General features: G+C 45.8%; 1 protein-coding gene across 1 annotated transcript in view; it reads left to right on the top strand.

Moving 5' to 3' along the window:
• PRPF6 (pre-mRNA processing factor 6) overlaps positions 1–21,360 on the top strand; it is a 41,131-nt gene that overhangs the window by 14,539 nt on the left and 5,232 nt on the right. Inside the window, exons 8-17 of the mRNA XM_015827361.1 lie at positions 1,646–1,764; positions 3,012–3,230; positions 5,524–5,646; positions 7,438–7,559; positions 9,863–10,001; positions 11,675–11,794; positions 13,000–13,176; positions 15,219–15,352; positions 17,107–17,198; positions 18,470–18,584. Of these exons, the coding sequence (XP_015682847.1) occupies positions 1,646–1,764; positions 3,012–3,230; positions 5,524–5,646; positions 7,438–7,559; positions 9,863–10,001; positions 11,675–11,794; positions 13,000–13,176; positions 15,219–15,352; positions 17,107–17,198; positions 18,470–18,584 (1,360 nt within the window). The remainder of the gene's footprint in view (positions 1–1,645; positions 1,765–3,011; positions 3,231–5,523; positions 5,647–7,437; positions 7,560–9,862; positions 10,002–11,674; positions 11,795–12,999; positions 13,177–15,218; positions 15,353–17,106; positions 17,199–18,469; positions 18,585–21,360) is intronic.

The raw sequence follows: 21,360 nt of genomic DNA, 5'->3' as shown, positions 1-21,360 counted from the left end.
TCCCTCCTGAAATTAGACCGGCCCCGCAGATTCAAAAAGAAAAGACCAATATTCCCTCCGACACATCCACTTACTCTAGAATAGCTCTGCAGGCTGATGGGCTGCGTGTGGCCCATGCTTACGAGTTGTTATGATCTCTCTTTTAAATTTAAATTCCAATTCGATCATAGGCACACACCCATCATTCTAGCAAGACATTAATATGAACAGATTGAACAATGCACTGAGCTGGCATTTCCTCTGCATGGCATTGATTGCGTAGGAAGCTGTGTGTGTGACTGAAAAAGGAAAAAAAAATGCCTGGCATATGAGCTCGATTCTTAATGGGTGAAAACTGAACAAGAACATACTGTCCGAGCCTGTCATTCTGCATTTCATCGTCTCTTGAAGAATCTCCTACCCCAGCTATAAATGTGATGGAAGGTGGTTTCCATCCAACTAATCAGAACATTATCACAATAAATTTTCAAAAGTTATCTTCGCAGCCTGTGGAGAACACAGTCATTGTTGTTTGTCGGCCATTACGGGCATAATTGGAAGTCCAGCTTGGTAGTTTTAGAGCAGAGTAGAAAGCTAGTACAGTTTTGCATTAAGAATAGAATAGAATAGAATAGAATAGAATAGAATAGAGCTGGGAGGGACCTTGGAGGTCATCTAGTCCAACCCCCCCACTCAGGCAGGAAACCCTATACCATTTCAGACAAATGGCTGTCCAGTCTCTTCTTAAAAACTTCCAGAGTCGGAGCATTCACTGCTTCTGGAGGCTGGTTGTTCCACTGGTTAATTGTTCTAACTGTCAGGAAGTTTATAATAATAATAATAATAATAATAATAATAATAATAATAATAATAATAATAATAAGAAGAAGAAGAAGAAGAAGAAGAAGAAGAAGAAGAAGAAGAAGAAGAAGAAGGAAGAAGAAGAAGAAGAGGAGGAGGAGGAGGAGGAAGAGGAAGAGGAAGAGGAAGAGGAAGAAGTTGGAAGGTACCTTGGAGGTCATCTAGTCCAACCCCCTGCTCAGGCAGGAAACCCTATACCATTTCAGAGAAATGGCTGTCCAGTCTCTTCTTAAAGACTTCCAGTGTTGGAGCATTCACCGCTTCTGGAGGCAGGTTGTTCCACTGGTTAATTGTTCTCACTGTCAGGAAGTTTCTCCTTAGTTCTAGGTTGCTTCTCTCCTTGATTAATTTCCACCCGTTGCTTCTTGTCCTGCCTTCAGGCGCCTTGGAAAATAGCTTGACTCCCTCTTCTTTGGGGCAGCCCCTGAGATATTGGAAGACTGCTATCCTGTCCCCCCTCGTCCTTCTCTTCACTAAATAGAGGTGGGAGAGGAAAAGTAGGAAGCGACAGTTATCCCAAGTGAAAGCAGCAGAATGGCTGGCCCCAAACAATAAGGATTTGGGGACCTGACATACATACTCAGTCGCCTCCTCCTATTATCTGCCTGGGGCCAGATCTAAACACATCACAGGCCAGATCTGGCCCGTGGGCCTTGAGTTTGACACGTCTGTTCTTACATGCATGCTTCAAAGGTTTCTATTAAATTTGCAAATTGGATTACACCTGGCAGCTTGGATGTTGTTCGGTCCTGGATAAAGAAAAGCATTTCTGAGTTGTTGTTGTTTTTTCCCCTATTTCTCTTAGCACTGGAGCATGTTCCAAATTCAGTCCGCTTATGGAAGGCAGCGGTTGAATTAGAAGAACCCGAGGACGCCAGGATAATGTTGAGCCGGGCAGTGGAATGCTGCCCCACCAGTGTGGAAGTAAGTTGGCAGATTGGTTTTATCCACGGTGTGTGTGTGTGTGTGTGTGTGTGTGTGTGTGTGTGTGAGAGAGAGAGAGAGAGAGAGAGAGAGAGAGAGAGAACCTCTTCTTCCAAGCACCAGAAGGCAGGACAAGAAGAAACGGGTAGAATATCATTAAAGAGAAATCGAACCTGGAACTAAGGAGAACGCTGGAGTTTTAAAAAAGAAATGGGACAACCACTTGTCTGAAATAGTATAGGGTTTCCTGCCTGAGTAGCGGGTTGGACTAGAAGACCTCCAAGGTCCCTTCCAACTCTTCTATTCTATTCTATTCTATTCTATTCTATTCTATTCTATTCTATTCTATTCTATTCTATTCTATTCTATTATTGTTCCATTATTGTTCTATTCTATTCTATTCCATTATTATTCTATTCTATTCTATTCTATTCTATTCTATTCTATTCTATTCTATTCTATTCTATTCTATTCTATTCTATTCTATTCTTGTTCCATTATTGTTCTATTCTATTCTATTCCATTATTATTCTATTCTATTCTATTCTATTCTATTCTATTCTATTCTATTCTATTCTATTCTATTCTATTCTATTCTATTCTATTCTATTCTATTCTATTCCATTCCATTCCATTCCCCATTCTTTTCCCCATTCCTTTCCCCATTCCATATCCTGTCCTGTCCTGTCCTGTCCTATCCTATCCTATCCTTTTATTCAGAGAGAGAGATTACTTGCATTTGTGCTGGTTGTTTCTCCTGGACAATACATCTTTATTCATTCCCATAGGTGAGAAGATAATACTCTCTCCATACCATCTTTATAGTGGAACAGGGTCATCGGGTGACATCCGATGGCCCATGCTTCTCTTTAGACAAAGACATTCCAATCTGGCTTGTGTCCAGGGAATCTTCCAATGCCCTTTAGAACTCCTCCCACTGACCCATTAACATGGGATGACTGATTAGCTAAGACTACATTTCCCATAAGCCATCTCTTAAGGAGACAGCACTAAACCCAATAAATGCCGGATATTCTAACATACAAACCTACATGCTCTAGTCAGGGTTACATAGAGTTATACGATCCAGAACAAGTCATAAGTGTGAAAAACGGTCATAAGTCATTTTTTTCTATGCCGTTGTAACTTTGGAAGGTCCCTAAATGAGTGGTTGTAAGTCAAATCAGCAAAAGTCTCGGAAGAGGCAGCTGGGCGGCCTTCCTGCCAACTCGGTTCCTCTCTTCCAGCTGTGGCTGGCCCTGGCGAGACTCGAAACCTATGAGAACGCCCGTAAGGTCTTAAACAAAGCCCGCGAGAACATTCCAACGGACCGGCACATCTGGATTACAGCTGCCAAGCTCGAGGAGGCCAACGGGAACACGCAGATGGTGGAGAAGATCATCGACCGAGCCATCACCTCTTTGAGGGCCAATGGAGTGGAAATCAACCGGGAACAGTGGATCCAGGTACTCATCTGAGCATGTCTCTTTGAAAGGCTGACTTTTCCTGAATCTGGCGTCTTCCTGGCTTTTTGAAATGAGGCCTCCCAAATTACTCAAGGCGCCAAGTCGGGGAAAAGCGGCTTTAGACCATTCTTTTTAATAATTTACTTCTTTCGATCTCACCTTTATTGTGTTTACACATAATTCAAGGCAGCGAACGTATCTCATCCTCCTCCCGCCTCCTATTCCCCCCCCCCACACAACAACGCTGTGGGGTGGGGTGGGCTGAGAGAGAGAGGGACTGGCCCAAAATCACCCAGCCGGCTTACATGCCTAAAGTGAGACCAGAACTCAGTGTCTCCTGATGATTGGCCCAAAGTCACCCAGCTGCCTTTTGTACTTCAGGTGGGATATTTTATTTGTTCAGGGCAGGTGGTACTATATGATAAAAATAGAATAGGAATAGGAATAGGAATAGAAACAGGAAAAGGAAAAGGAATGGGAACAGGAAAAGGAATGGGAATAGGAAAAGGAATGGGAATAGGAATAGAAATAGGAATAGGAAAAGGAATGGGAACAAATAGAAATAGGAAAAGAAATGGGAACAGGAATAGAAATAGGAAGGAAAAGGAATGGGAACAGGAATAGAAATAGGAACAGGAATAGGAATGGAATGGAATAAACAGACTGTAGAATAGAATAGAATCGAAATACGGAATAGAGTAGAATCGAAATACAGAATAGAGTAGAATCGAAATATAGAGTAGAGTAGAGTAGAATAGAATAGAATAGAATAGAATAAGGGAGTGGAGTGAAGTGGAAGGAAGAGAAGAGAACACAGAATAGAATAGAATAATAACTTCATTGTCACTTTAAATGTACAGTAATCAGCACACATTAAAATGAGATTTCGTTGCATATAGCTCTCAAAGGGCAACCACCCCCAATATACACTGCATAAACATGACAAAAATAATGATAATAATGCATATACCCACATGCACACACATATATGACCCAGAGGAAAAACATAGTTTAGTTTGGATGTATATACATATACATCTGGAATAGAATGAATACATGTGGAAAATCTATTGGAAAACGTCTCAGTACATTTCATAACAATTTCTGTGGAAGCTTGGGGCATGAGAAATATATGAGAATATTTGTCGCTCAAGATTGAAATAAGGGGTCCTCTCCGAGCTTGGTTGTTTTCTTGCAGATGTTTCATTACCCAAACTATGATTTTACCTAATTTGGGTACTCAAAAGCCTGCAAGAAATCAACCAGACTCAGAGAGCACCAAGGACACCTCAAATATATGAATGTTTCATGTGTTATGGATTGAAACAGCTGGTCTTCTGGAATCTACCCGAAATAGATGGGAGAGTTTAAGAAGGATGGTTGCAAAACACGCAATAGAAGAGAATATTTTTTTTCTGCTTCTTTCAGTTCTAGTCAAATATTTAATCACTGCCACCCCGTCAGCTAACGAAGCACATGTACAGTATCCGTCATTGCTCATCGCTCTAAAGTGAATTTTTCAAGAGAAAAGAATTATTATTACTGGGTTTTTTTCTCCCTTGGAAATGAAAAATGCTTAGCCTGAACATGCATTCTTCTAAGACAGCGGTTCTCAACCTATGGGTCGCGACCCCATTTGGGGTCGATCGACCATTTCACGGGGGTCGCCAAGCAAGGCTGTCTGCCATTTTTTCCCCCCTTTTCCGGCGGGTGCCTTACCTCCCTTGAGCTGGGCCAGCTGGTGGTCGGCCTGCTCCGTCTCTGCCGCTTGCCAGCTACGCCTCGGCCGGCGAAGGGGGCGGAACCACGCATGCGCGGCGCTCCCGGGCAGGGAAAGTCCTCAACTTACGACCGGTTGGGTAGTCCTCGACTTACGACCGGTTTAATCCTCGACTTACGACCGGTTTAGTCCTCGACTTGCGACCGGTTGGGGGGGTCGCGGCATTAAAAAGGTTGAGAACCACTATTCTAAGACAGGCGTCTTTAACCTTGGCAACTTTAAGACTAGTGGACTTCAACTCCCAGAATTCCATGCTGGCTGGGGAACTCTGGGAGTTGAAGTCCACAAATCTTGAAGTCGCACAAGGGTGGAGAGCCCTGTTCCCAGATATTGCGAATTCTCACCTCTGCTTGGGTGAAAACGCAGTGGCAAGGGGGAAAGAACAGCCAGTTCAGTTATGGACATTGCCAGGCTAGGACAAACTGATCCTCTCAAGGATGTGTGTGTTGGGATGGAATTGTCCCTTTTCTTGCCCTGCCTGAGGGACATCAAAATAATTTTTCCCCCCCCCAGGACGCTGAAGAATGCGATAAAGCTGGAAGCGTGGCCACGTGCCAAGCTATCATGAGAGCAGTCATTGGAATTGGGATTGAAGAGGAGGACCGCAAACACACCTGGATGGAAGATGCCGATAGTGTAAGTGCAAGACCTTAGGTGTGAAGCTGAGGACAGGCCCAGGTGGCAGAGTTAGAGGTGGAACACTATAGTTCAGGGGTCTTCAAACTGGGCCCTTTTATGACTTGTGGACTTCAACTCCCAGAATTCCTCAGCCAGGCTGAGGAATTCTGGGAGTTGAAGTCCACAAGTCATAAAAGGGCCCAGTTTGAAGACCCCTGGGTTAGCCTATGCAAGAGAAGGATTGGGGGCGGGGGATATGATAACAGAATAGCAGAGTTGGAAGGGACCTTGGAGGTCTTCTAGTCCAACTCAAGCAGGAAACCTTACATCATTTCAGACAAGTGGCTGTCCAGTCTCTTCTTAAAAACCTCCAGTGTTGGAGCACCCACAACTTCTGGAGACAAGTTGTTCCATGGATTAATTATTCTCACTGTCAGGAAATTCCTCCTTAGTTCTAGGTTGCTTCTCTCCTTGATTAGTTTCCATCCGTTGCTTCTTGTCCTGCCTTCAGGTGCTTTGGAGGATAGGTTGATACTCCCCCCTTCTCTGTGGCAGCCCCTTAGCTATTATGTCACAGAGAAAGGGGGGCTGAGGACAAGAAGTAATAGGGGTGGGGGAGATCATTAAAGAGAAATCCACCCTAGAAGTAAGAATAATTTTCTGAGAGTGAGAACAATTAATCAGTGGAACAGCTTGCCTCCAGAAGTTGTAAGATCTCCATCACTGGAGGTTTTCAAGAAGAGACTGGACAGCCATTTGACTGTGATAGTAAGGTCTCCTGCCTTGAGCAGGGGGTTGGACTAGAAGACCTCCAAGATCCCTTTCAGACCTATGGGTTCTACATTTTATGATTCTCCCTGTTGGGAGGGGATCAGCAGGTTGAGAGAGGCGTGCCTTGCTGAGGAATTCTGGGAGTTGAAGTCCATAAGTCATAAAAGGGCCAAGTTTGAAGACCCCCTGCTCACATTACCGGTTCCTCCCAGGAGCCCTGGTTGCGCAATGGTTAGAATGCAGTATTTGGGCAAATTCTGCCCACAGCCAGCAGTTCGATCCTGACCAGGTCAAGGTTGTCTCAGCCTTTCATCCTTCTGAGGTTGGTAAAACGAGGACCCGGATTGTTTCGGGGGCAATATGCTGACTCTGTAAACTGCTTAGAGAGGGCTGTAAAGCACTGTGAAGCGGTATATAAGTCTTAAGTGCTAATGCTATTGCTATGAAAAAAACCATTCCCACTGCCAGGAGTTCGATCCTGACCAGCTCAAGGTTGACTCAGCCTTCCATCCTTCGCAGGTCAGTAAAATGAGGACCCAGATTCTTGGGAGCAACATGCTGACTCTGTAAACCGCTTAGAGAGGGCCGTAAAGCACTGTGAAGCGGTATATAAGTCTTAAGTGCTATTTTATCTGACCGCTTTTATCAGTTGACACCTCTACCTGCCTTTTTTAGGACAGGGCTACCTCTAAAAAATGTTCTAGTCATTTTCTGATGTAAGCCACCCCCCCCTCTGAATTGTGATTTAAATTGGATATCTTTAGTGGGTGTGTACACTTACGACCCCAATTGAACCCAAAACACCCATTGCTCACCAAGGGAGTTGATAAGTGAGTTTTCTCCCATTTTACGTCCTTTTGGGGGGGAGGGGGGATTCGTTGTAACTTTGAACCATCGGTAAGTGACCGGTCGTAATTCGAGGAATGCTTGTAGTAGGCCTGCCAAAAAAATGTTCTTGATTGAATATGCAGATCAGATTATGACCGGTCACTAAAAACGGCTTGTTTGACCCGTGTTCCTTTTTTTTTCTCCTCATAGTGTGTGGCCCACAACGCCTTGGAGTGCGCCAGGGCAATTTACGCTTACGCCCTGCAGGTCTTCCCCAGCAAGAAGAGTGTCTGGCTACGAGCAGCCTATTTTGAAAAGAATCACGGAACGAGGTACTTCACACACACACCCCTGTGTGCTGCGTCACAAAAATTCTCCTGGAAGCTGGTTGGGGCGATTGTTTCAGTGGTGGTTTTGCTTCACTCACCCCTCGCCCTGAAAAGAAGGACTAGAGTTGACATGATAGCAGGGGCTGCCACAAAGAAGGGGGGGGGTCAACCTATCCTCCAAAGTGCTGTAAACTTGGATGGTCACTAAATGAACTGCTCAAAGTTACAACAAAGCAACAAAGATGATCAAGGGACTGGAGGCTAAAACATACAAGGAACGGTTGCAGGAATTGGGTATGTCTTGTTTAACGAAGAGAAGGACGAGGGGGGACATGATAGCAGTCTTCCAGTATCTTAGGGGCTGCCCCAAAGAAGAGGGAGTCAAGCTATTCTCTAAAGCACCTGAAGGCAGGACGAGAAGCAACAGATGGAAACTAATCAAGGAGAGAAGCAACCTAGAACTAAGGAGAAACTTCCTGACAGTTAGAACAATTAACCAGTGGAACAACCTGCCTCCTGAATGCTCCAACACTGGAAGTTTTTAAGAAGAGACTGGACAGCCATTTGTCTGAAATGGTATAGGGTTTCCTGCCTGAGCAGGGGGTTGGACTAGATGACCTCCAAGGTCCCTTCCAACTCTGTTATTCTATTCTATTCTATTCTATTCTATTCTATTCTATTGTATTCTATTCTATTCTATTCCTACTCTACTCTAACCTATTCCTATTCCACTCTACTCTACTCTACTCCACTCCACTCCACTCCATTCGCTAGATTCTTAACGCAACAAGGCTTCTAACGAAATGCCTGTTGGTGCACCTTTGCAAAATTGCATATCGGTAGTGCTCGACCTACGACCACAACTGAGCCCCAAATTTCTATTGCCACAGTTGTTAAGTGAATCACTGCAATTCTTAAGTTAGTGACATGGTGGTTAAGTGCATCTAGCTTCCTCATGGACTTTGCTTGTCAGAGGGTCATGAAAGGGAATCACGTGACTCTGGGACCCTGTAACCGTCATAAATATGAGTCCGTTGCCAAGCGCCTGAATTTTCATCACGTGATCACGGAGGGGCTGCAACGGTCGTAAGGGTGAAAAGCAGTCCTAAGCCAGTTTTTTCTGTGCTGTTGTAACTTCGAACGATGACTACCGTGTTTTCCCCAAAATAAGACCCAACTAGAAAATAAGTGCTAGCACAGAGGTAGGCAACCTTGACTCTTTTATGACTGGTGGACGTCAACTCCCAGAATTCCTGAGCCAGCATGGCTCAGCTTGGAAATCTCTCCCTTTCCCCTCAGCGTGGCTGGCTCAGGAATTCTGGGAGTTGAAGTCCACCAGTCATAAAAGAGGCAAGGTTGCCTATCCCTGCCCTAGCATGATTTTTCAGGATGCTCGTAATACAAGCCCCACCCCCAAAATAAGCTCCCGTTAAAATTGTCAGATGGACGCATTTAGTACCGTGTTTCCCCTAAAATAAGACTTAACCAGGAAAATAAGCCCTAATGTGTCTTTTGGAGCAAAAATTTATATAAGACCCGGTCTTAAGAGAAGGATGAGGGGGGACACGCTAGCAGTGTTCCAATATTTGAGGGGCTGCCACAAAGAAGGGAGGGTCCACCTATTCTCCAAAGCACCAGAGGGCAGGACAAGAAGCAATGGATGGAAACTCATCAAGGAGAGAAGCAACCTGAAACTAAGGAGAAACTTCCTGACAGTTAGAACAATTAACCAGTGGAACAACCTGCCTCCAGAAGCAGTGAATGCTCCAACACTGGAGGTTTTTAAGAAGAGACTGGACAGCCATTTGTCCGGAATGGCATAGGGCAGAGGTAGGCAACCTGGGCTCTTTTGTGACTCGTGGACTTCAACTCCCAGAATTCTTGAGCCAGCCACGCTGAGGGGAAAGGGAGAGTTTCCAAGCTGAGCCATGCTGGCTCAGGAATTCTGGGAGTTGAAGTCCACCAGTCATAAAAGAGCCAAGGTTGCCTACCCCTGGTATAGCGTCTCCTGCCTGAGCAGGGGGTTGGACTAGATGACCTCCAAGGTCCCTTCCAACTTTATTATTATTATTATTATTATTATTATTATTATTATTATTATTATTATTATTATTATTACTACTACTACTACTATTATTATTATTATTACTACTACTACTACTACTATGATTATTATGATTATTGGAACACATAAATGAACTGTTGTAAGTCAAGGGCTACCTGTGTTGCATCTTTAAATTTAAAATCACAAGCGAGATGCCCAGGCGATGGCGTGCTAATTTCTTTGGGCTGCTGTCTACTTTCAGGGAATCCTTGGAGGCTCTTTTGCAAAGGGCGGTGGCTCACTGCCCCAAGGCTGAAGTCTTGTGGCTCATGGGGGCAAAATCCAAATGGCTGGCTGGCGATGTCCCTGCAGCCAGGAGTATCCTGGCCTTGGCTTTCCAGGTGAGTGCACGGCGTTCATCGGGTCCTCCCCTTTGGCAGGGATCCCTTTGAAACAGAGGGCTAACAGCAGTATTTCTAAACCTTGGGAACTTGAAGATGTGTGGGCTTCAACTCCTAGAATTCCCTAGCCTGAACAACAAAGATGATTAGAGGACTGGAGGCTAAAGCATAGAAGGAACGGTTGCTGGAATTGGATGTGTCTAGTTTAATGAAGAGAAGGACGAGGGGGGACATGATAGCAGTGTTCCAATATCTCAGGGGCTGCCCCAAAGAAGAGGGAGTCAAGCTCTTCTCCAGAGCACCTGAAGGCAGGAGAAGAAGCAACGGATGGAAACTAATCAAGGAGAGAAGCAACCTAGAATGAAGGAGAAATTTCCTGACAGTTAGAACAATTAACCAGTGGAACAACCTGCCTCCAGAAGCGGTGAATGCTCCAACACTGGAAGTTTGTAAGAAGAGACTGGACAGCCATTTGTCCGAAATGGTATAGGGTTTCCTGCCTGAGCAGGGGGTTGGACTAGATGACCTCCAAGGTCCCTTCCAACTTTATTATTATTATTAAGTTGCCCATGTTGAGAAACCCTGTCTTCAAGCATTGAGCCCATTTCAGAAAGAAAGCTGTAGGGAGTGGGGAATTCTGGGAGTTGAAGTCCACCCAGCTTCAAGTTGCCAAGTTTGAGAAACACTGGATTACACAGTATTTTAGATTTTGTTTAGAAACATAACAGGCCATCTGCTCAAAAAGTTTCCAGGTGGTTGTTTTTTTTAAAAAATGAGATAAAAATATGATGTAGATCAGGCATGTCTGTGGGCTGCATACAGTTCTGATCAGCTAGTAATGTAGCCCCATAAGATAACAACAACAACAACAGGGCTGCCTAGATATATTCAATTCAATTTATTACAGCCAAAGGCCACACATAAATCAAACATCCAAATAAAACAAAACTAAACAGAACCATCATAAGAGGACATAGCAATACACCACAATCAACGATGCAATCAATGGGCCTAGTTTTACAGACAGTATATAAAAAACAAGCTAGCTTTGGAAAAAACTGAATCATACTGACCTGACAATAAACTGCCTAAATATATGGAAATCCTTTACTTATTAGACCTGAATATTTTGACTTTGCAAAGCACCACTCTACTCGAACTGCCCATGTACTTAGACCTCACTTTAACAGCTCTTAGGTCCTTGATTAGGACCTGAATTGTTAAGTTTTTATCAGCCCCAGACTGTGAATCGAATTGAAGATGAAATAATAATAATAACAACAATGAATAAAAGAAGTTGGTTATTTATACACATTTGTATATTAGTGCAGCCCTCCCGCTTTCTAAAGTGGTGTGTCTTAACCAGCAGACCAAACTGTCTCTCATGATACTTAGCTAGCACAAAGTGCCACTCATAACAGAATAGAACAGGGGTCTTCCAACTTGGCCCTTTTATGACTTGTGGACTTCAATTCCCAGAATTCCTTAGCCAGGCACACGTGTGCCTGGCTGAGGTATTCTGGGAGTTGAAGTCCACAAGTCATAAAAGGGCCAAGTTGGAAGACCCCTGGAATAGAAGAAGTGGAGGATTCAGCCCGATACATTCGCCCTGGTGCAACGAGACTTTTTCTGATGCTCCTTTCCTGTCTCTCTCGGTGACTTGATCTTTTCAGGCCAATCCCAACAGCGAAGAGATTTGGCTGGCGGCCGTGAAGTTGGAATCCGAAAACAACGAATACGAACGAGCGAGGCGCTTGTTGGCCAAGGCCCGTAGCAGCGCCCCCACGGCGAGGGTAAGTCCACTCTGTTTGCAGAATGTAAATCTGTTGAAAGAAGTTCCATCGCTGTCCGTTAACGCATCAAGCTGTGTTTTCTGCTCATCTGCTCGGTTCAGTGTATCCCAACCTTGGCCATTTCTAGCAGAAGGGACTTCAACTCCCAGAATTCCTATCAGTGGCTATGCTGTCCGGTCTAAGGCAGGACTAGAACTCAAAGTCTCCTGGGGATCCGCTCAAAATCACCCAACTGGCTTTCATGCCTAAAGCGGGACTAGAACTCACAGCTCCTGGTGATTGGCCCAAAGTGACCCAGCTGGCTTTCATGCCTAAGGCGGGACTAGAACTCATAGTCACCTAGTGATTGGCCTAAAGTCTCCCAGCCAGCTTTCATACCTAAGGCAAGACTAGAACTCACAGTTTCTAGTCTGATGCCTTAAATACTATACCAAATCAACTTGCAGGCTATAATTATTACAATTAATTTATTATTTAACAGGTTGGCAGACCAATTTTTCTCGTTTTATTTTTCATAGCATAGCATAGCATAGCATAGCATAGCATAGAATAGGAATAGGAATAGGAATAGAATAGGAATAGGAATAGAATAGGAATAGAGGAGTGGAGAGTGGAGTGGAGTAGAGTAGAATATAGAATAGAATATAGAATAGAAAAGAATAGAATATAGAATAGAATAGAATAGAATAGAATATAGAATATAGAATATAGAATATAGAATATAGAATATAGAATAGAATAGAATAGAATAGAATAGAATAGAATAGAATAGAATAATAACTTTATTGTCACTTTGAATGTACACTAATCAACAAACATTAAAATGATATTTAGTTGCATTCAGCTCTCAAAGGGTCACCCCCTCCGATCTACGCTACATAAAGATGACAAAAATAAATAAATAAATACAGAACATTGCCAAATAGGTAAAATCCGCACCTGTCGTTTACAATATTCCCATTTTTTTTCCTAAGTTGTTCCTAAGAAGCTTAGGAACAACTTGAAAGAAGCTGCTATGCTATTACAGCCAGGGTAGTTGAGTAGACCCTGTGCAGCACTTAATGTGCATCTGGCAGTTGTGGCCATCCTCAAAACCTCTAGTGAACGTGTGTGTGTGTGTGTGTGTGTGTGTGTAAAAAAATCTTGGAAGGTGGGGGATTCCTCTGGATTAGGGTCGAAGGCGAAGGCTCCTTGCTTCTTCCCAGGTCTTCATGAAGTCTGTCAAACTCGAGTGGGTGCTTGGGAACATCGCTGCAGCCCAGGAGCTCTGCGAGGAAGCCCTGAAGCATTACGAAGACTTCCCCAAACTCTGGATGATGAAAGGGCAGATAGAAGAGCAGGAGGAGCTGATGGAGAACGCCCGGGATGCCTACAATCAAGGGGTGAGCCTCTCTCGCTCGCTGGGAAGATCCTGGGCTGTCTCAGAATGTCCTTATTGTCCCTGTGCATGGGGAGTCCTTAAGCCAGACATGTCAAACACAAGGCCCGGGGGCCGGATGCGGCCCGTAATTTCATGTGGCCCGCGAAGCCATCCTGGAAACAGTGAGGGAACGGCCCCCTCTGCCTTGGCCCTGGCCCAGGCTGGCCGGGAGCCAATGTACAATTTTGTGGTGGCCATCTATGCTGAAACACATTCAGTCTTAGCTCCACAAGGCCGTCCAGAAACAGCGAGGAACCAGCCCCTGCCGCGTCGGCCCCACCCCCTGGGTGCATGCTGGGGAAGTGTCACCCTTTGTGAGGGATGAAGAAATGGACCATGCCTTGGCGCTTGCCCCGGTCCCACCCCCTTCTGCCAGAGACCCCCAGATCTGTCCCACTCCTGCCCAGGCCCCCACAGGCACCCTTGACGCGAACCATGTAGAGCTGGCCATGCCCACCCAGTAGGCCACACCCACTCCATCCACACCCACCCAGTAGGCCGCACCCACCCAGCCCCCTGAAGGCAACCGCAATGCTGATGCGGCCCTCAATGAAATTGAGTTTGACACCCCTGCCTTAAGCGAATATAGTGGTCATAAAGCGAACACGGTGCTCATTGAAAGAACATCAGAGTCATTCAGTGTCCACAGTGGGTGGGTTTTTTTGTTGGTTTTTTTGCCAGAAAGTGAAAATAATAGACCGGCTTCTACCCTGTTTCCCTGAAAGTAAGGCTTACCCCGAAAATAAGCCCTAGCTTGATTTTTTTGGGGGTGGGCCTAATATAAGCCCTACCCCCAAAATAAGCCCTAGTTTTGCAGTGAGGCACACACTTAAAAATCAAGCTAGGGTGGGGAGGTGGAGCTGACCCACGCACCCCACGCCCACTTTTTCCTTGCAGCCAGGCCTCTCCTCGCTGGCCCACTTCTTCTTCTGTGGCGTCTCCTGCAGCCAGGCCTGTATTTCTGGAAAGGCCAGTGCAGCCGAGAACCGAGTTATGGATTGAATCCATAGCTCGGTATTCGGCTGCAGAGGCCTTCCGGAAAGGCCTGACTGCGAAATGCAGGCCGGAGCTCCCATTATCAGCTGCAGAATGAAGCTGCTCCTTCTGCCACAGAAGAAGTGGGCCGGCTGGGCAGGGCTGTCGGTGCAGAAGATGAGTAAAAACACCCCCCCGAAAATAAGACCTGGTGCCTCTTTTGGAGGCAATAAATAAAAAAGAAAGAAAAAGAAAGAGGAAGGAAGGAAGGAAAGAAAGGAAAGAAAGAGAGAAAGAAAGAAAGAAAGAAAGAAAGGAAAGAAAGAAAGAAAGAGAAAGAAAGAAAGAAAGAAAGAGAAAGAAAGGAGGGAGGGGGGAGGGAGAGAGAAGGAAGGAAAGAATGGAAGGAAGAGGGAAGGAAGTAAAGAAAGAAAGGGAGAAGGAAAGAAAGAAAGAAGGAAGGAAGGAAAGAAAGAAAGAAAGAAAGAAAAGGGAGAGGGAAGGGAGGGATGGAGAGAAGGAAGGAAAGAAGGATGTAAGGAAGAAAAGAAAAAGGGAGAGAGAGAAAGAAAGAAGGGAGAGAGAAGGGAGGGATGGAGAGAGAAGGAAGGAAAGAAGGATGTAAGGAAGGAAAGAAAGAAAGGGAGAAAGAAAGAAAGGAAAGAAAGAAAGAAAAAGAAAGAAAGAAAGACCCGGTCTTATTTTTGGGGAATCACAGGTATGTTGAGGAATCACTGCAGTTATGAAGTTAGTAACAACAGTTGTTAAGTGAATCTGGCTTCCCCAACTGACTTTGCTTGTCAGAAGGTCGCAAAAGGGGATCACGTGACCCAGGGACCCTGCAACCGTCATAAGTACATGCCAGTTTCCAAGCCTTTGAATTTAGGTCAGTGACCATGGGGATGCTGCAACGGCCGTAAGTGTGCAAAAACGGTCATAAGTCACTTTTTTCAGTGCCCCCCTAAGTGAATGGTGATAAGTCGAGGACTTAACCCGTACAACATTTTCTCTCCGTCCACTTCCCAACAGCTGAAAAAATGCCCCGGTTCAATCCCCCTTTGGCTGCTGCTGTCCAGACTGGAGGAGAAGGTTGGCCAGCTCACCCGGGCGAGAGCCATCTTGGAGAAATCTCGCCTGAAGAATCCCAAGAACCAAGATTTGTGGTAAGGATCAGAAGCCGTGAAACAATATATCGGAGGGCTTTGAAGTTAAACTTCGCTGTTGATTGATTAACCCGTTAAGGAGTCCCTGCAGATTTTACCCCGCTCGTCATTGCTGACTGTAGGGGGCGCTGCTCACCTCCCCTTCAAGGCCGTTGAGCCAGCGCTGTCCAAAGGCATTTCCACGGTCACGTGGCCCGCATGACGTCACGGAGGGCTGTTACCTTCCCACCGAAGTGGTACCTATTTACCTACTCGCCTTTGCATGCTTCCCAACTGCTAGGAAGGGCAGGAGCTGGAGGAAGGAGCAGAAGCTCACCCCATCGCGTGGTGCTCGAGTCTCAAACCTGGGCAGCCAGCTTTTCTAGCCCAGAAAGCCGGCATCTTAACAGAACAGAATAAAGCTGGAAGGGACCTTGGAGGTCTTCTAGTACAGCCCCCTGCTCAAGCAGGAGAACCTATACCATCTCAGACAATCTCTTCTTAAAAATCTCCAGTGATGGAGCGCCCATGATTTCTGGGGGCAAGCGGTTCCACTGGTTGATTGTCCTCACTGTCAGGAAACATATCCTTAATTCTAGGTTGCTTCTGTCCTTGATCAGTTTCCAACCATTGTGTCTCGTCCTGCCTTCAGGTGCTTTGGAGAATAGCTTGACTCCCTCTTCTTTGGAGCAGCCCCTGAGATATTGGAACACTGCCATGTCCCCCCTTCTCCTCTTCATTAGACTGAGATACAGAGACATATAGACAGACATAGACCTGGCCCCCTCTGCCTTGTGGCAGCCCCTCAAGATACTGGGACACTGCTATCATGTCTCCCCTATTGCTTCTTTTCTTTAGACTAGCCCAGGGGTAGGCAACCTTGGTTCTTTTATGACTGGTGGACTTCAACTCCCAGAATTCCTAGCCAGCCACGCTGAGGGGAAAGGGAGAGGTTTCCAAGCTGAGCCATGCTGGTTCAGGAATTCTGGGAGTTGAAGTCCACGAGTCATAAAAGAGCCAAGGTTGCCTACCACTGTGCTAGGATGGCACTGAAGGACCCAATGTTGGGTTTAGACCAGGGGTAGGCAACCTTGGCTCTTTTATGACTGGTGGACTTCAACTCCCAGAATTCCTGAGCCAGCCACACTGAGGGGAAAGGGAGAGGTTTCCAAGCTGAGTCATGCTGGCTCAGGAATTCTGGGAGTTGAAGTCCACGAGTCATAAAAGACCCATGATTGCCTACCCCCTGAACTAGCCAAACCCAGCGGCTGAGCCACTGTGTCGCCCTGTTGATTACCTCTTCACTGCTTTGTTTTTTACATATAGTAGATAGAGGATAGGCCAAGTTGGTTGTAAATAGATATAGAAGTTTATAAATTATGGGCCTGCTTCGCAAGGGGGAGGAGAGAAACTAACATTGCTGCAATACGTTAATCAGCCAGGGGAGATAACATATGTATACGTCCTTTGGTCTTTCGTCTTTTTTAATGCACATTTCTTTTTAAAAAACCCTCTATTTTGGTTTCTTTTTGTAAAATGTCTTTTTTCCCCTTTCTTTCTTTCTTTCTTTCTTTCTTTCTTTCTTTCTTTCTTTCTTTCTTTCTTTCTTTCTTTCTTTCTTTCTTTCTTTCTTTTTGGGGGAATTTGTGTTTTAATTTTCTGAATAAAATGAAATGTTGTTTAATAAAAGGAAGGATGAAAGCTGGTGGGAAGCCTTCCTGGTGCTCCCTTCCAGCTTTTCTAGCCAAAACCTGGTTCTCTCTCTGTTTCTGTAGGTTGGAATCGGTACGCTTGGAGTACCGAGCTGGGCTGAAGAACATCGCAAACACTTTGATGGCAAAAGCCCTGCAGGAGTGTCCCAATTCAGGTACGAGATTGGGTCTAGGACGGGGGTCTCCAATTGCAGCCGTGTGCTGCTGCTGCCAAAAAAGCCAACACAGTGCTAGGCTGCATCAACTTAAGATACAGAAGGATCTGGACAGACTTGAACACGGGGCGCTATCTAACAAAATGAAATTCAATGGTGAAAAAAGCAAGGTTCTACACTTAGGCAAGAAAAACCAAATGCACAGGTATAGTATAGGGGGTACCTTGCTCAATAGTAGTAACTGTGAGAGGGATCTTGGAGTCCTAGTGGACAATCACTTAAATATGAGCCAGCCGTGTGCTGCAGCTGCCAAAAAAGCCAACACAGTGCTGGGCTGCATTAACAGAGGGACAGAATCAAGATCACGTGAAGTGTGAATACCACTTTACAATGCCTGTTAATACCACTTTGCAATGCCTCAGTAAGGCCACACTTGGAATACTGCATCCAGTTTTGGTCACCGCGATGTAAAAAAGATGTTGAGACTCTAGAAAGAGTGCAGAGAAGAGCAACAAAGATGATTAGGGGACTGGAGGCTAAAACATATAAGGAAAGGCTGCTGGAATTGGGTATGTCTAGTTTAATGAAGAGAAGGACGAGGGGGGACATGATAGCAGCCTTCCAGTATCTCAGGGGCTGCCCCAAAGAAGAGGGAGTCAAGCTATTCTCCAAAGCGCCTGAAGGCAGGATAAGAAGCAACGGATGGAAACTAATCCAGGAGAGACGCAACCTAGCGCTAAGGAGAAATTTCCTGACAGAACAATTAACCAGTGGAACAACCTGCCTCCAGAAGCGGTGAATGCTCCAACACTGGAAGTTTTTAAGAAGAGACTGGACAACCATATGTCTGAAATGGTATAGCGTTTCCTGCCTGAGCAGGGGGTTGGACTAGAAGACCTCCAAGGTCCCTTCCAACTCTGTTATTCTATTCTATTCTAACTCCCAGGCCACTACCGGGCCATGGCCTGTTTGAAAGTGGTGGCAACTTCTGGTGGCAAGTCGTTCCACTGATTAATTGTTCTCCCTGTCAGGAAATTTCTCCTCAGTTCCAGGTTGCTTCTCTCCGTGGTTAGTTTCCATCCGTTGCTTCTCATCTTTGGAAAGTTTGCTTTGGAAAATACTTTGGACCCCCCCCTTGTCTTTGTAGGAGCCCCTCCTAAGCTTTGGAGAAGTCTTTCATAACTTTAGTTGCTAAGCGACTGGTCGTAAGTCAAGGGCAATCTGCATGAATTTGAGATAGTCCTGGATCAGTTTTGTCTTCTGCCTTTTAGGAATTCTGTGGTCGGAAGCCATCTTTTTAGAGGCCAGACCTCAACGGAAGACCAAGAGCGTGGACGCCCTGAAGAAGTGTGAACACGATCCCCATGTCCTCCTGGCAGTGGCCAAGTAAGTAATAACGCCTGTTTATTTTAAGGAGGTTGAATACACCCACCTCAAGCAGTTGTTAATTGGATACACATTCAAAACTCCTCACTGTTTTAAAAAAAAGGTCAAAAGGAATATTTGCTGAGAGACTGAGAGCCTAGGCACGGGGTAGGCAACCTTGGCTCTTTTATGACTCGTGGACTTCAACTCCCAGAATTCCTGAGCCAGCCACGCTGAGGGAAAAGGGAGACGTTTCCAAGCTGAGCCATGCTGGCTCAGGAATTCTGGGAGTTGAAGTCCACGAGTCATGAGGGGGCCAAGTTTGAAGACCCCTGGTTTAAATATTTAAATATTTTTTCCTCACGGTCACGTGATCAAAATTCAGGCATTTGGACAGAGATAGGCACCCTTTTCTCTTTTATGACTTGTGGACTTCAACTCCCAGAATTCCTGAGTCAGCCACGCTGAGGGAAAAGGGAGAGGTTTCCAAGCTGAGCCATGCTGGCTCAGGAATTCTGGGAGTTGAAGTCCACCAGTCATAAAAGAGCCAAGGTTGCCTAACCCTGGCCTAGGCCAGTGTTTCTCAACCGTGGCAGTTTAAAAATGTGTGGACTTCCAACTCCCAGAATTCCCCAGCTTTCCTGCAGGGTTCAGATGGCTGGACCACTTTAGTGCTTCTCAACCTTGGCAACTTTGAGGATGTGTGGACTCCAACATTGCTGGCTGGGGAATTTTGGGAATTGAAGTCTACACATCTTCAAAGTTGCCAAGGTTGAGAAACATTGTAATAGGTGAAAGTAAGCAAAGGGTAATTTCACGCCTCTCTCTTGTAGTTTTTGCTATTCCTCAGCACCACTTTACGTTCGCTTCTCTCTTCTCCACACGGATCAAAAGGAACGGAGTTTGCGGGGTGGGAGAAAGAGAGCTGGAAAGGCTGTTGACAGTTTTGAAGAGAAAAGTGAAAACAACATGGGCAGCCCTGGGTCGACTCTACCCATCTTTGTTTCTTCCTTTGTGTTGATGAAACAGAAATAAAATAACAATGCAGACCAGACGGCCCTTTGAAAGGAAAATGCTTTAAGGAAGGAAGGAAGGAAGGAAGGAAGGAGGGAAGGAAGGAAGGAAGGAAGGAAAAGGAAGGAGGGAGGGAAGGAAGGAAGGAAGGAAAGGAAGGAAGGAAGGAGCGAGCGAGGGAAGGAAGGAAGGAAAAGGAAGGAGGGAGGGAAGGAAGGAAGGAGGGAGGAAGGAAAAGGAAGGAAGGAGCGAGGGAAGGAAGGAAGGAAAAGGAAGGGAAGGAAGGAAGGAGCAAGGGAAGGAAGGAAAAGGAAGGAGGGAGGGAAGGAAGGAAGGAAAAGGAAGGAAGGAAGGGAAAAAAAGGTGGAATGGATTATATTGGGAGAGAGAATCCGGGCCATCTCTTGTGTCTTAAACACCTTTTATTAAAAGGCCGCTCACCAAAGCTTCATTGGGAGGGAAAGTTTGTCTCCCCTTTAGGGCGTTGGACTAGAGGACCTCCAAGGTCCCTTTCAACCCGATCATTCTACGTTGTTTGCCAAGAAAACAAACAAACAAAAGCCACCCTCCTGTGTTCAGAGACACCCTTGTTATATTTCTGTTGGCCCGAAAGCAGAACTTTTTTTTTGCAATTAAGCCTGAGTGGATCCTTCCGTCCTTTTCCTTTGACTGTGAAAGATTAGGGAACAGGCAGTGGGTTCCTTGGGCTACTGCCAGGGACTCCCTTCTTGTTACCATCCCTGTCATCACAACAGCACTCGCCGTTCCTTTTCCATTACTCTAATGAGCAGAGGAGCACTGGACGTCCTCACCGAATCCTCTCCCGGCCCAGATTGAGTAGAGGAAAATTCCAGGGAAGGCTGGGCGCCGTTTCCTCCATCTCTACCCTGAAAGCCATTAATAAAGGGGAACATTTGTAGCTTAGGGTCCTGGGTGGTCTCTGAGCTGGCTGGTTTTCTTGCAGACATTCCTATGGAGGTTCTCATGGTTGTCCCAAAGGTGTTTTTTTCAGGAAGCAAATGGACTTCCTTGTTTTTCTTGGAAGACATTTCGCTTCTCATCCAGGAAGCTTCTTCAGCTCTGACTAGGATGGTGGAGGATGGAAGGATTTATACTCCTTGCAGACAGCTGGTCATTTGCCTTCTTTTAGAGAGTCGTTGAGACCACCTGGAGGCTTATCTGTGTCCTCAGGGTCACCTGAATAGTGTGCAAATGGGCGTGGAGCCTTCTTGGAACTGCTGAAAGGACTGTGTTGTAGACTGGAGATAGACAATGTTGTATTCCCCTCCCTCCCCGTTGAGCGAGGGCTGTTCAGTTTGGACCTAGATGGCCTCTTGGACCCCTCTTTCAAACCAGCGGTCCTCTCTGTCCAAAAGGTGGGCTTTGCTGTCTTCAAAATGTCTTTTAAATGCAGATGGACTGCTGAATCTGGTCCTGATGGGCTTGTTCTCCTATGTCAGTGATGGCGAACCTTTTAGAGACCGAGTGCCCAAACTACAACCAAAAACCCACTTATGCATCGTCGGGTGCTGGCTGGGTGTCGCCCATTGGGTGGGCATGGCTGCGCTGGTCACGGCAGACTGGGTGGGACTAAAAAGTTCAAACCAATCAATTCCAACTTTGGAGGAACTTTTTTTTTCCCGCGAGAAGTTGAAATTGACTGAACCTTTTTTTTTTTTTGCACACGGCGGCGGAGGCCTAAAGCGAAAAGCTTTTATAAAACCCAGCTGAGGGCCTAGGACTGGGGCGACGGCGCGCGTGCCCACAGAGAGGGCTCTGAGTG

Source organism: Protobothrops mucrosquamatus, unplaced genomic scaffold (assembly GCF_001527695.2).
Source record: "Protobothrops mucrosquamatus isolate PMUCROS unplaced genomic scaffold, P.Mucros_1.0 scaffold3645, whole genome shotgun sequence".
NCBI classification, from domain to species: Eukaryota; Metazoa; Chordata; class Lepidosauria; order Squamata; family Viperidae; genus Protobothrops; species Protobothrops mucrosquamatus.
This window is presented reverse-complemented; position numbering and strand designations above follow the sequence as displayed.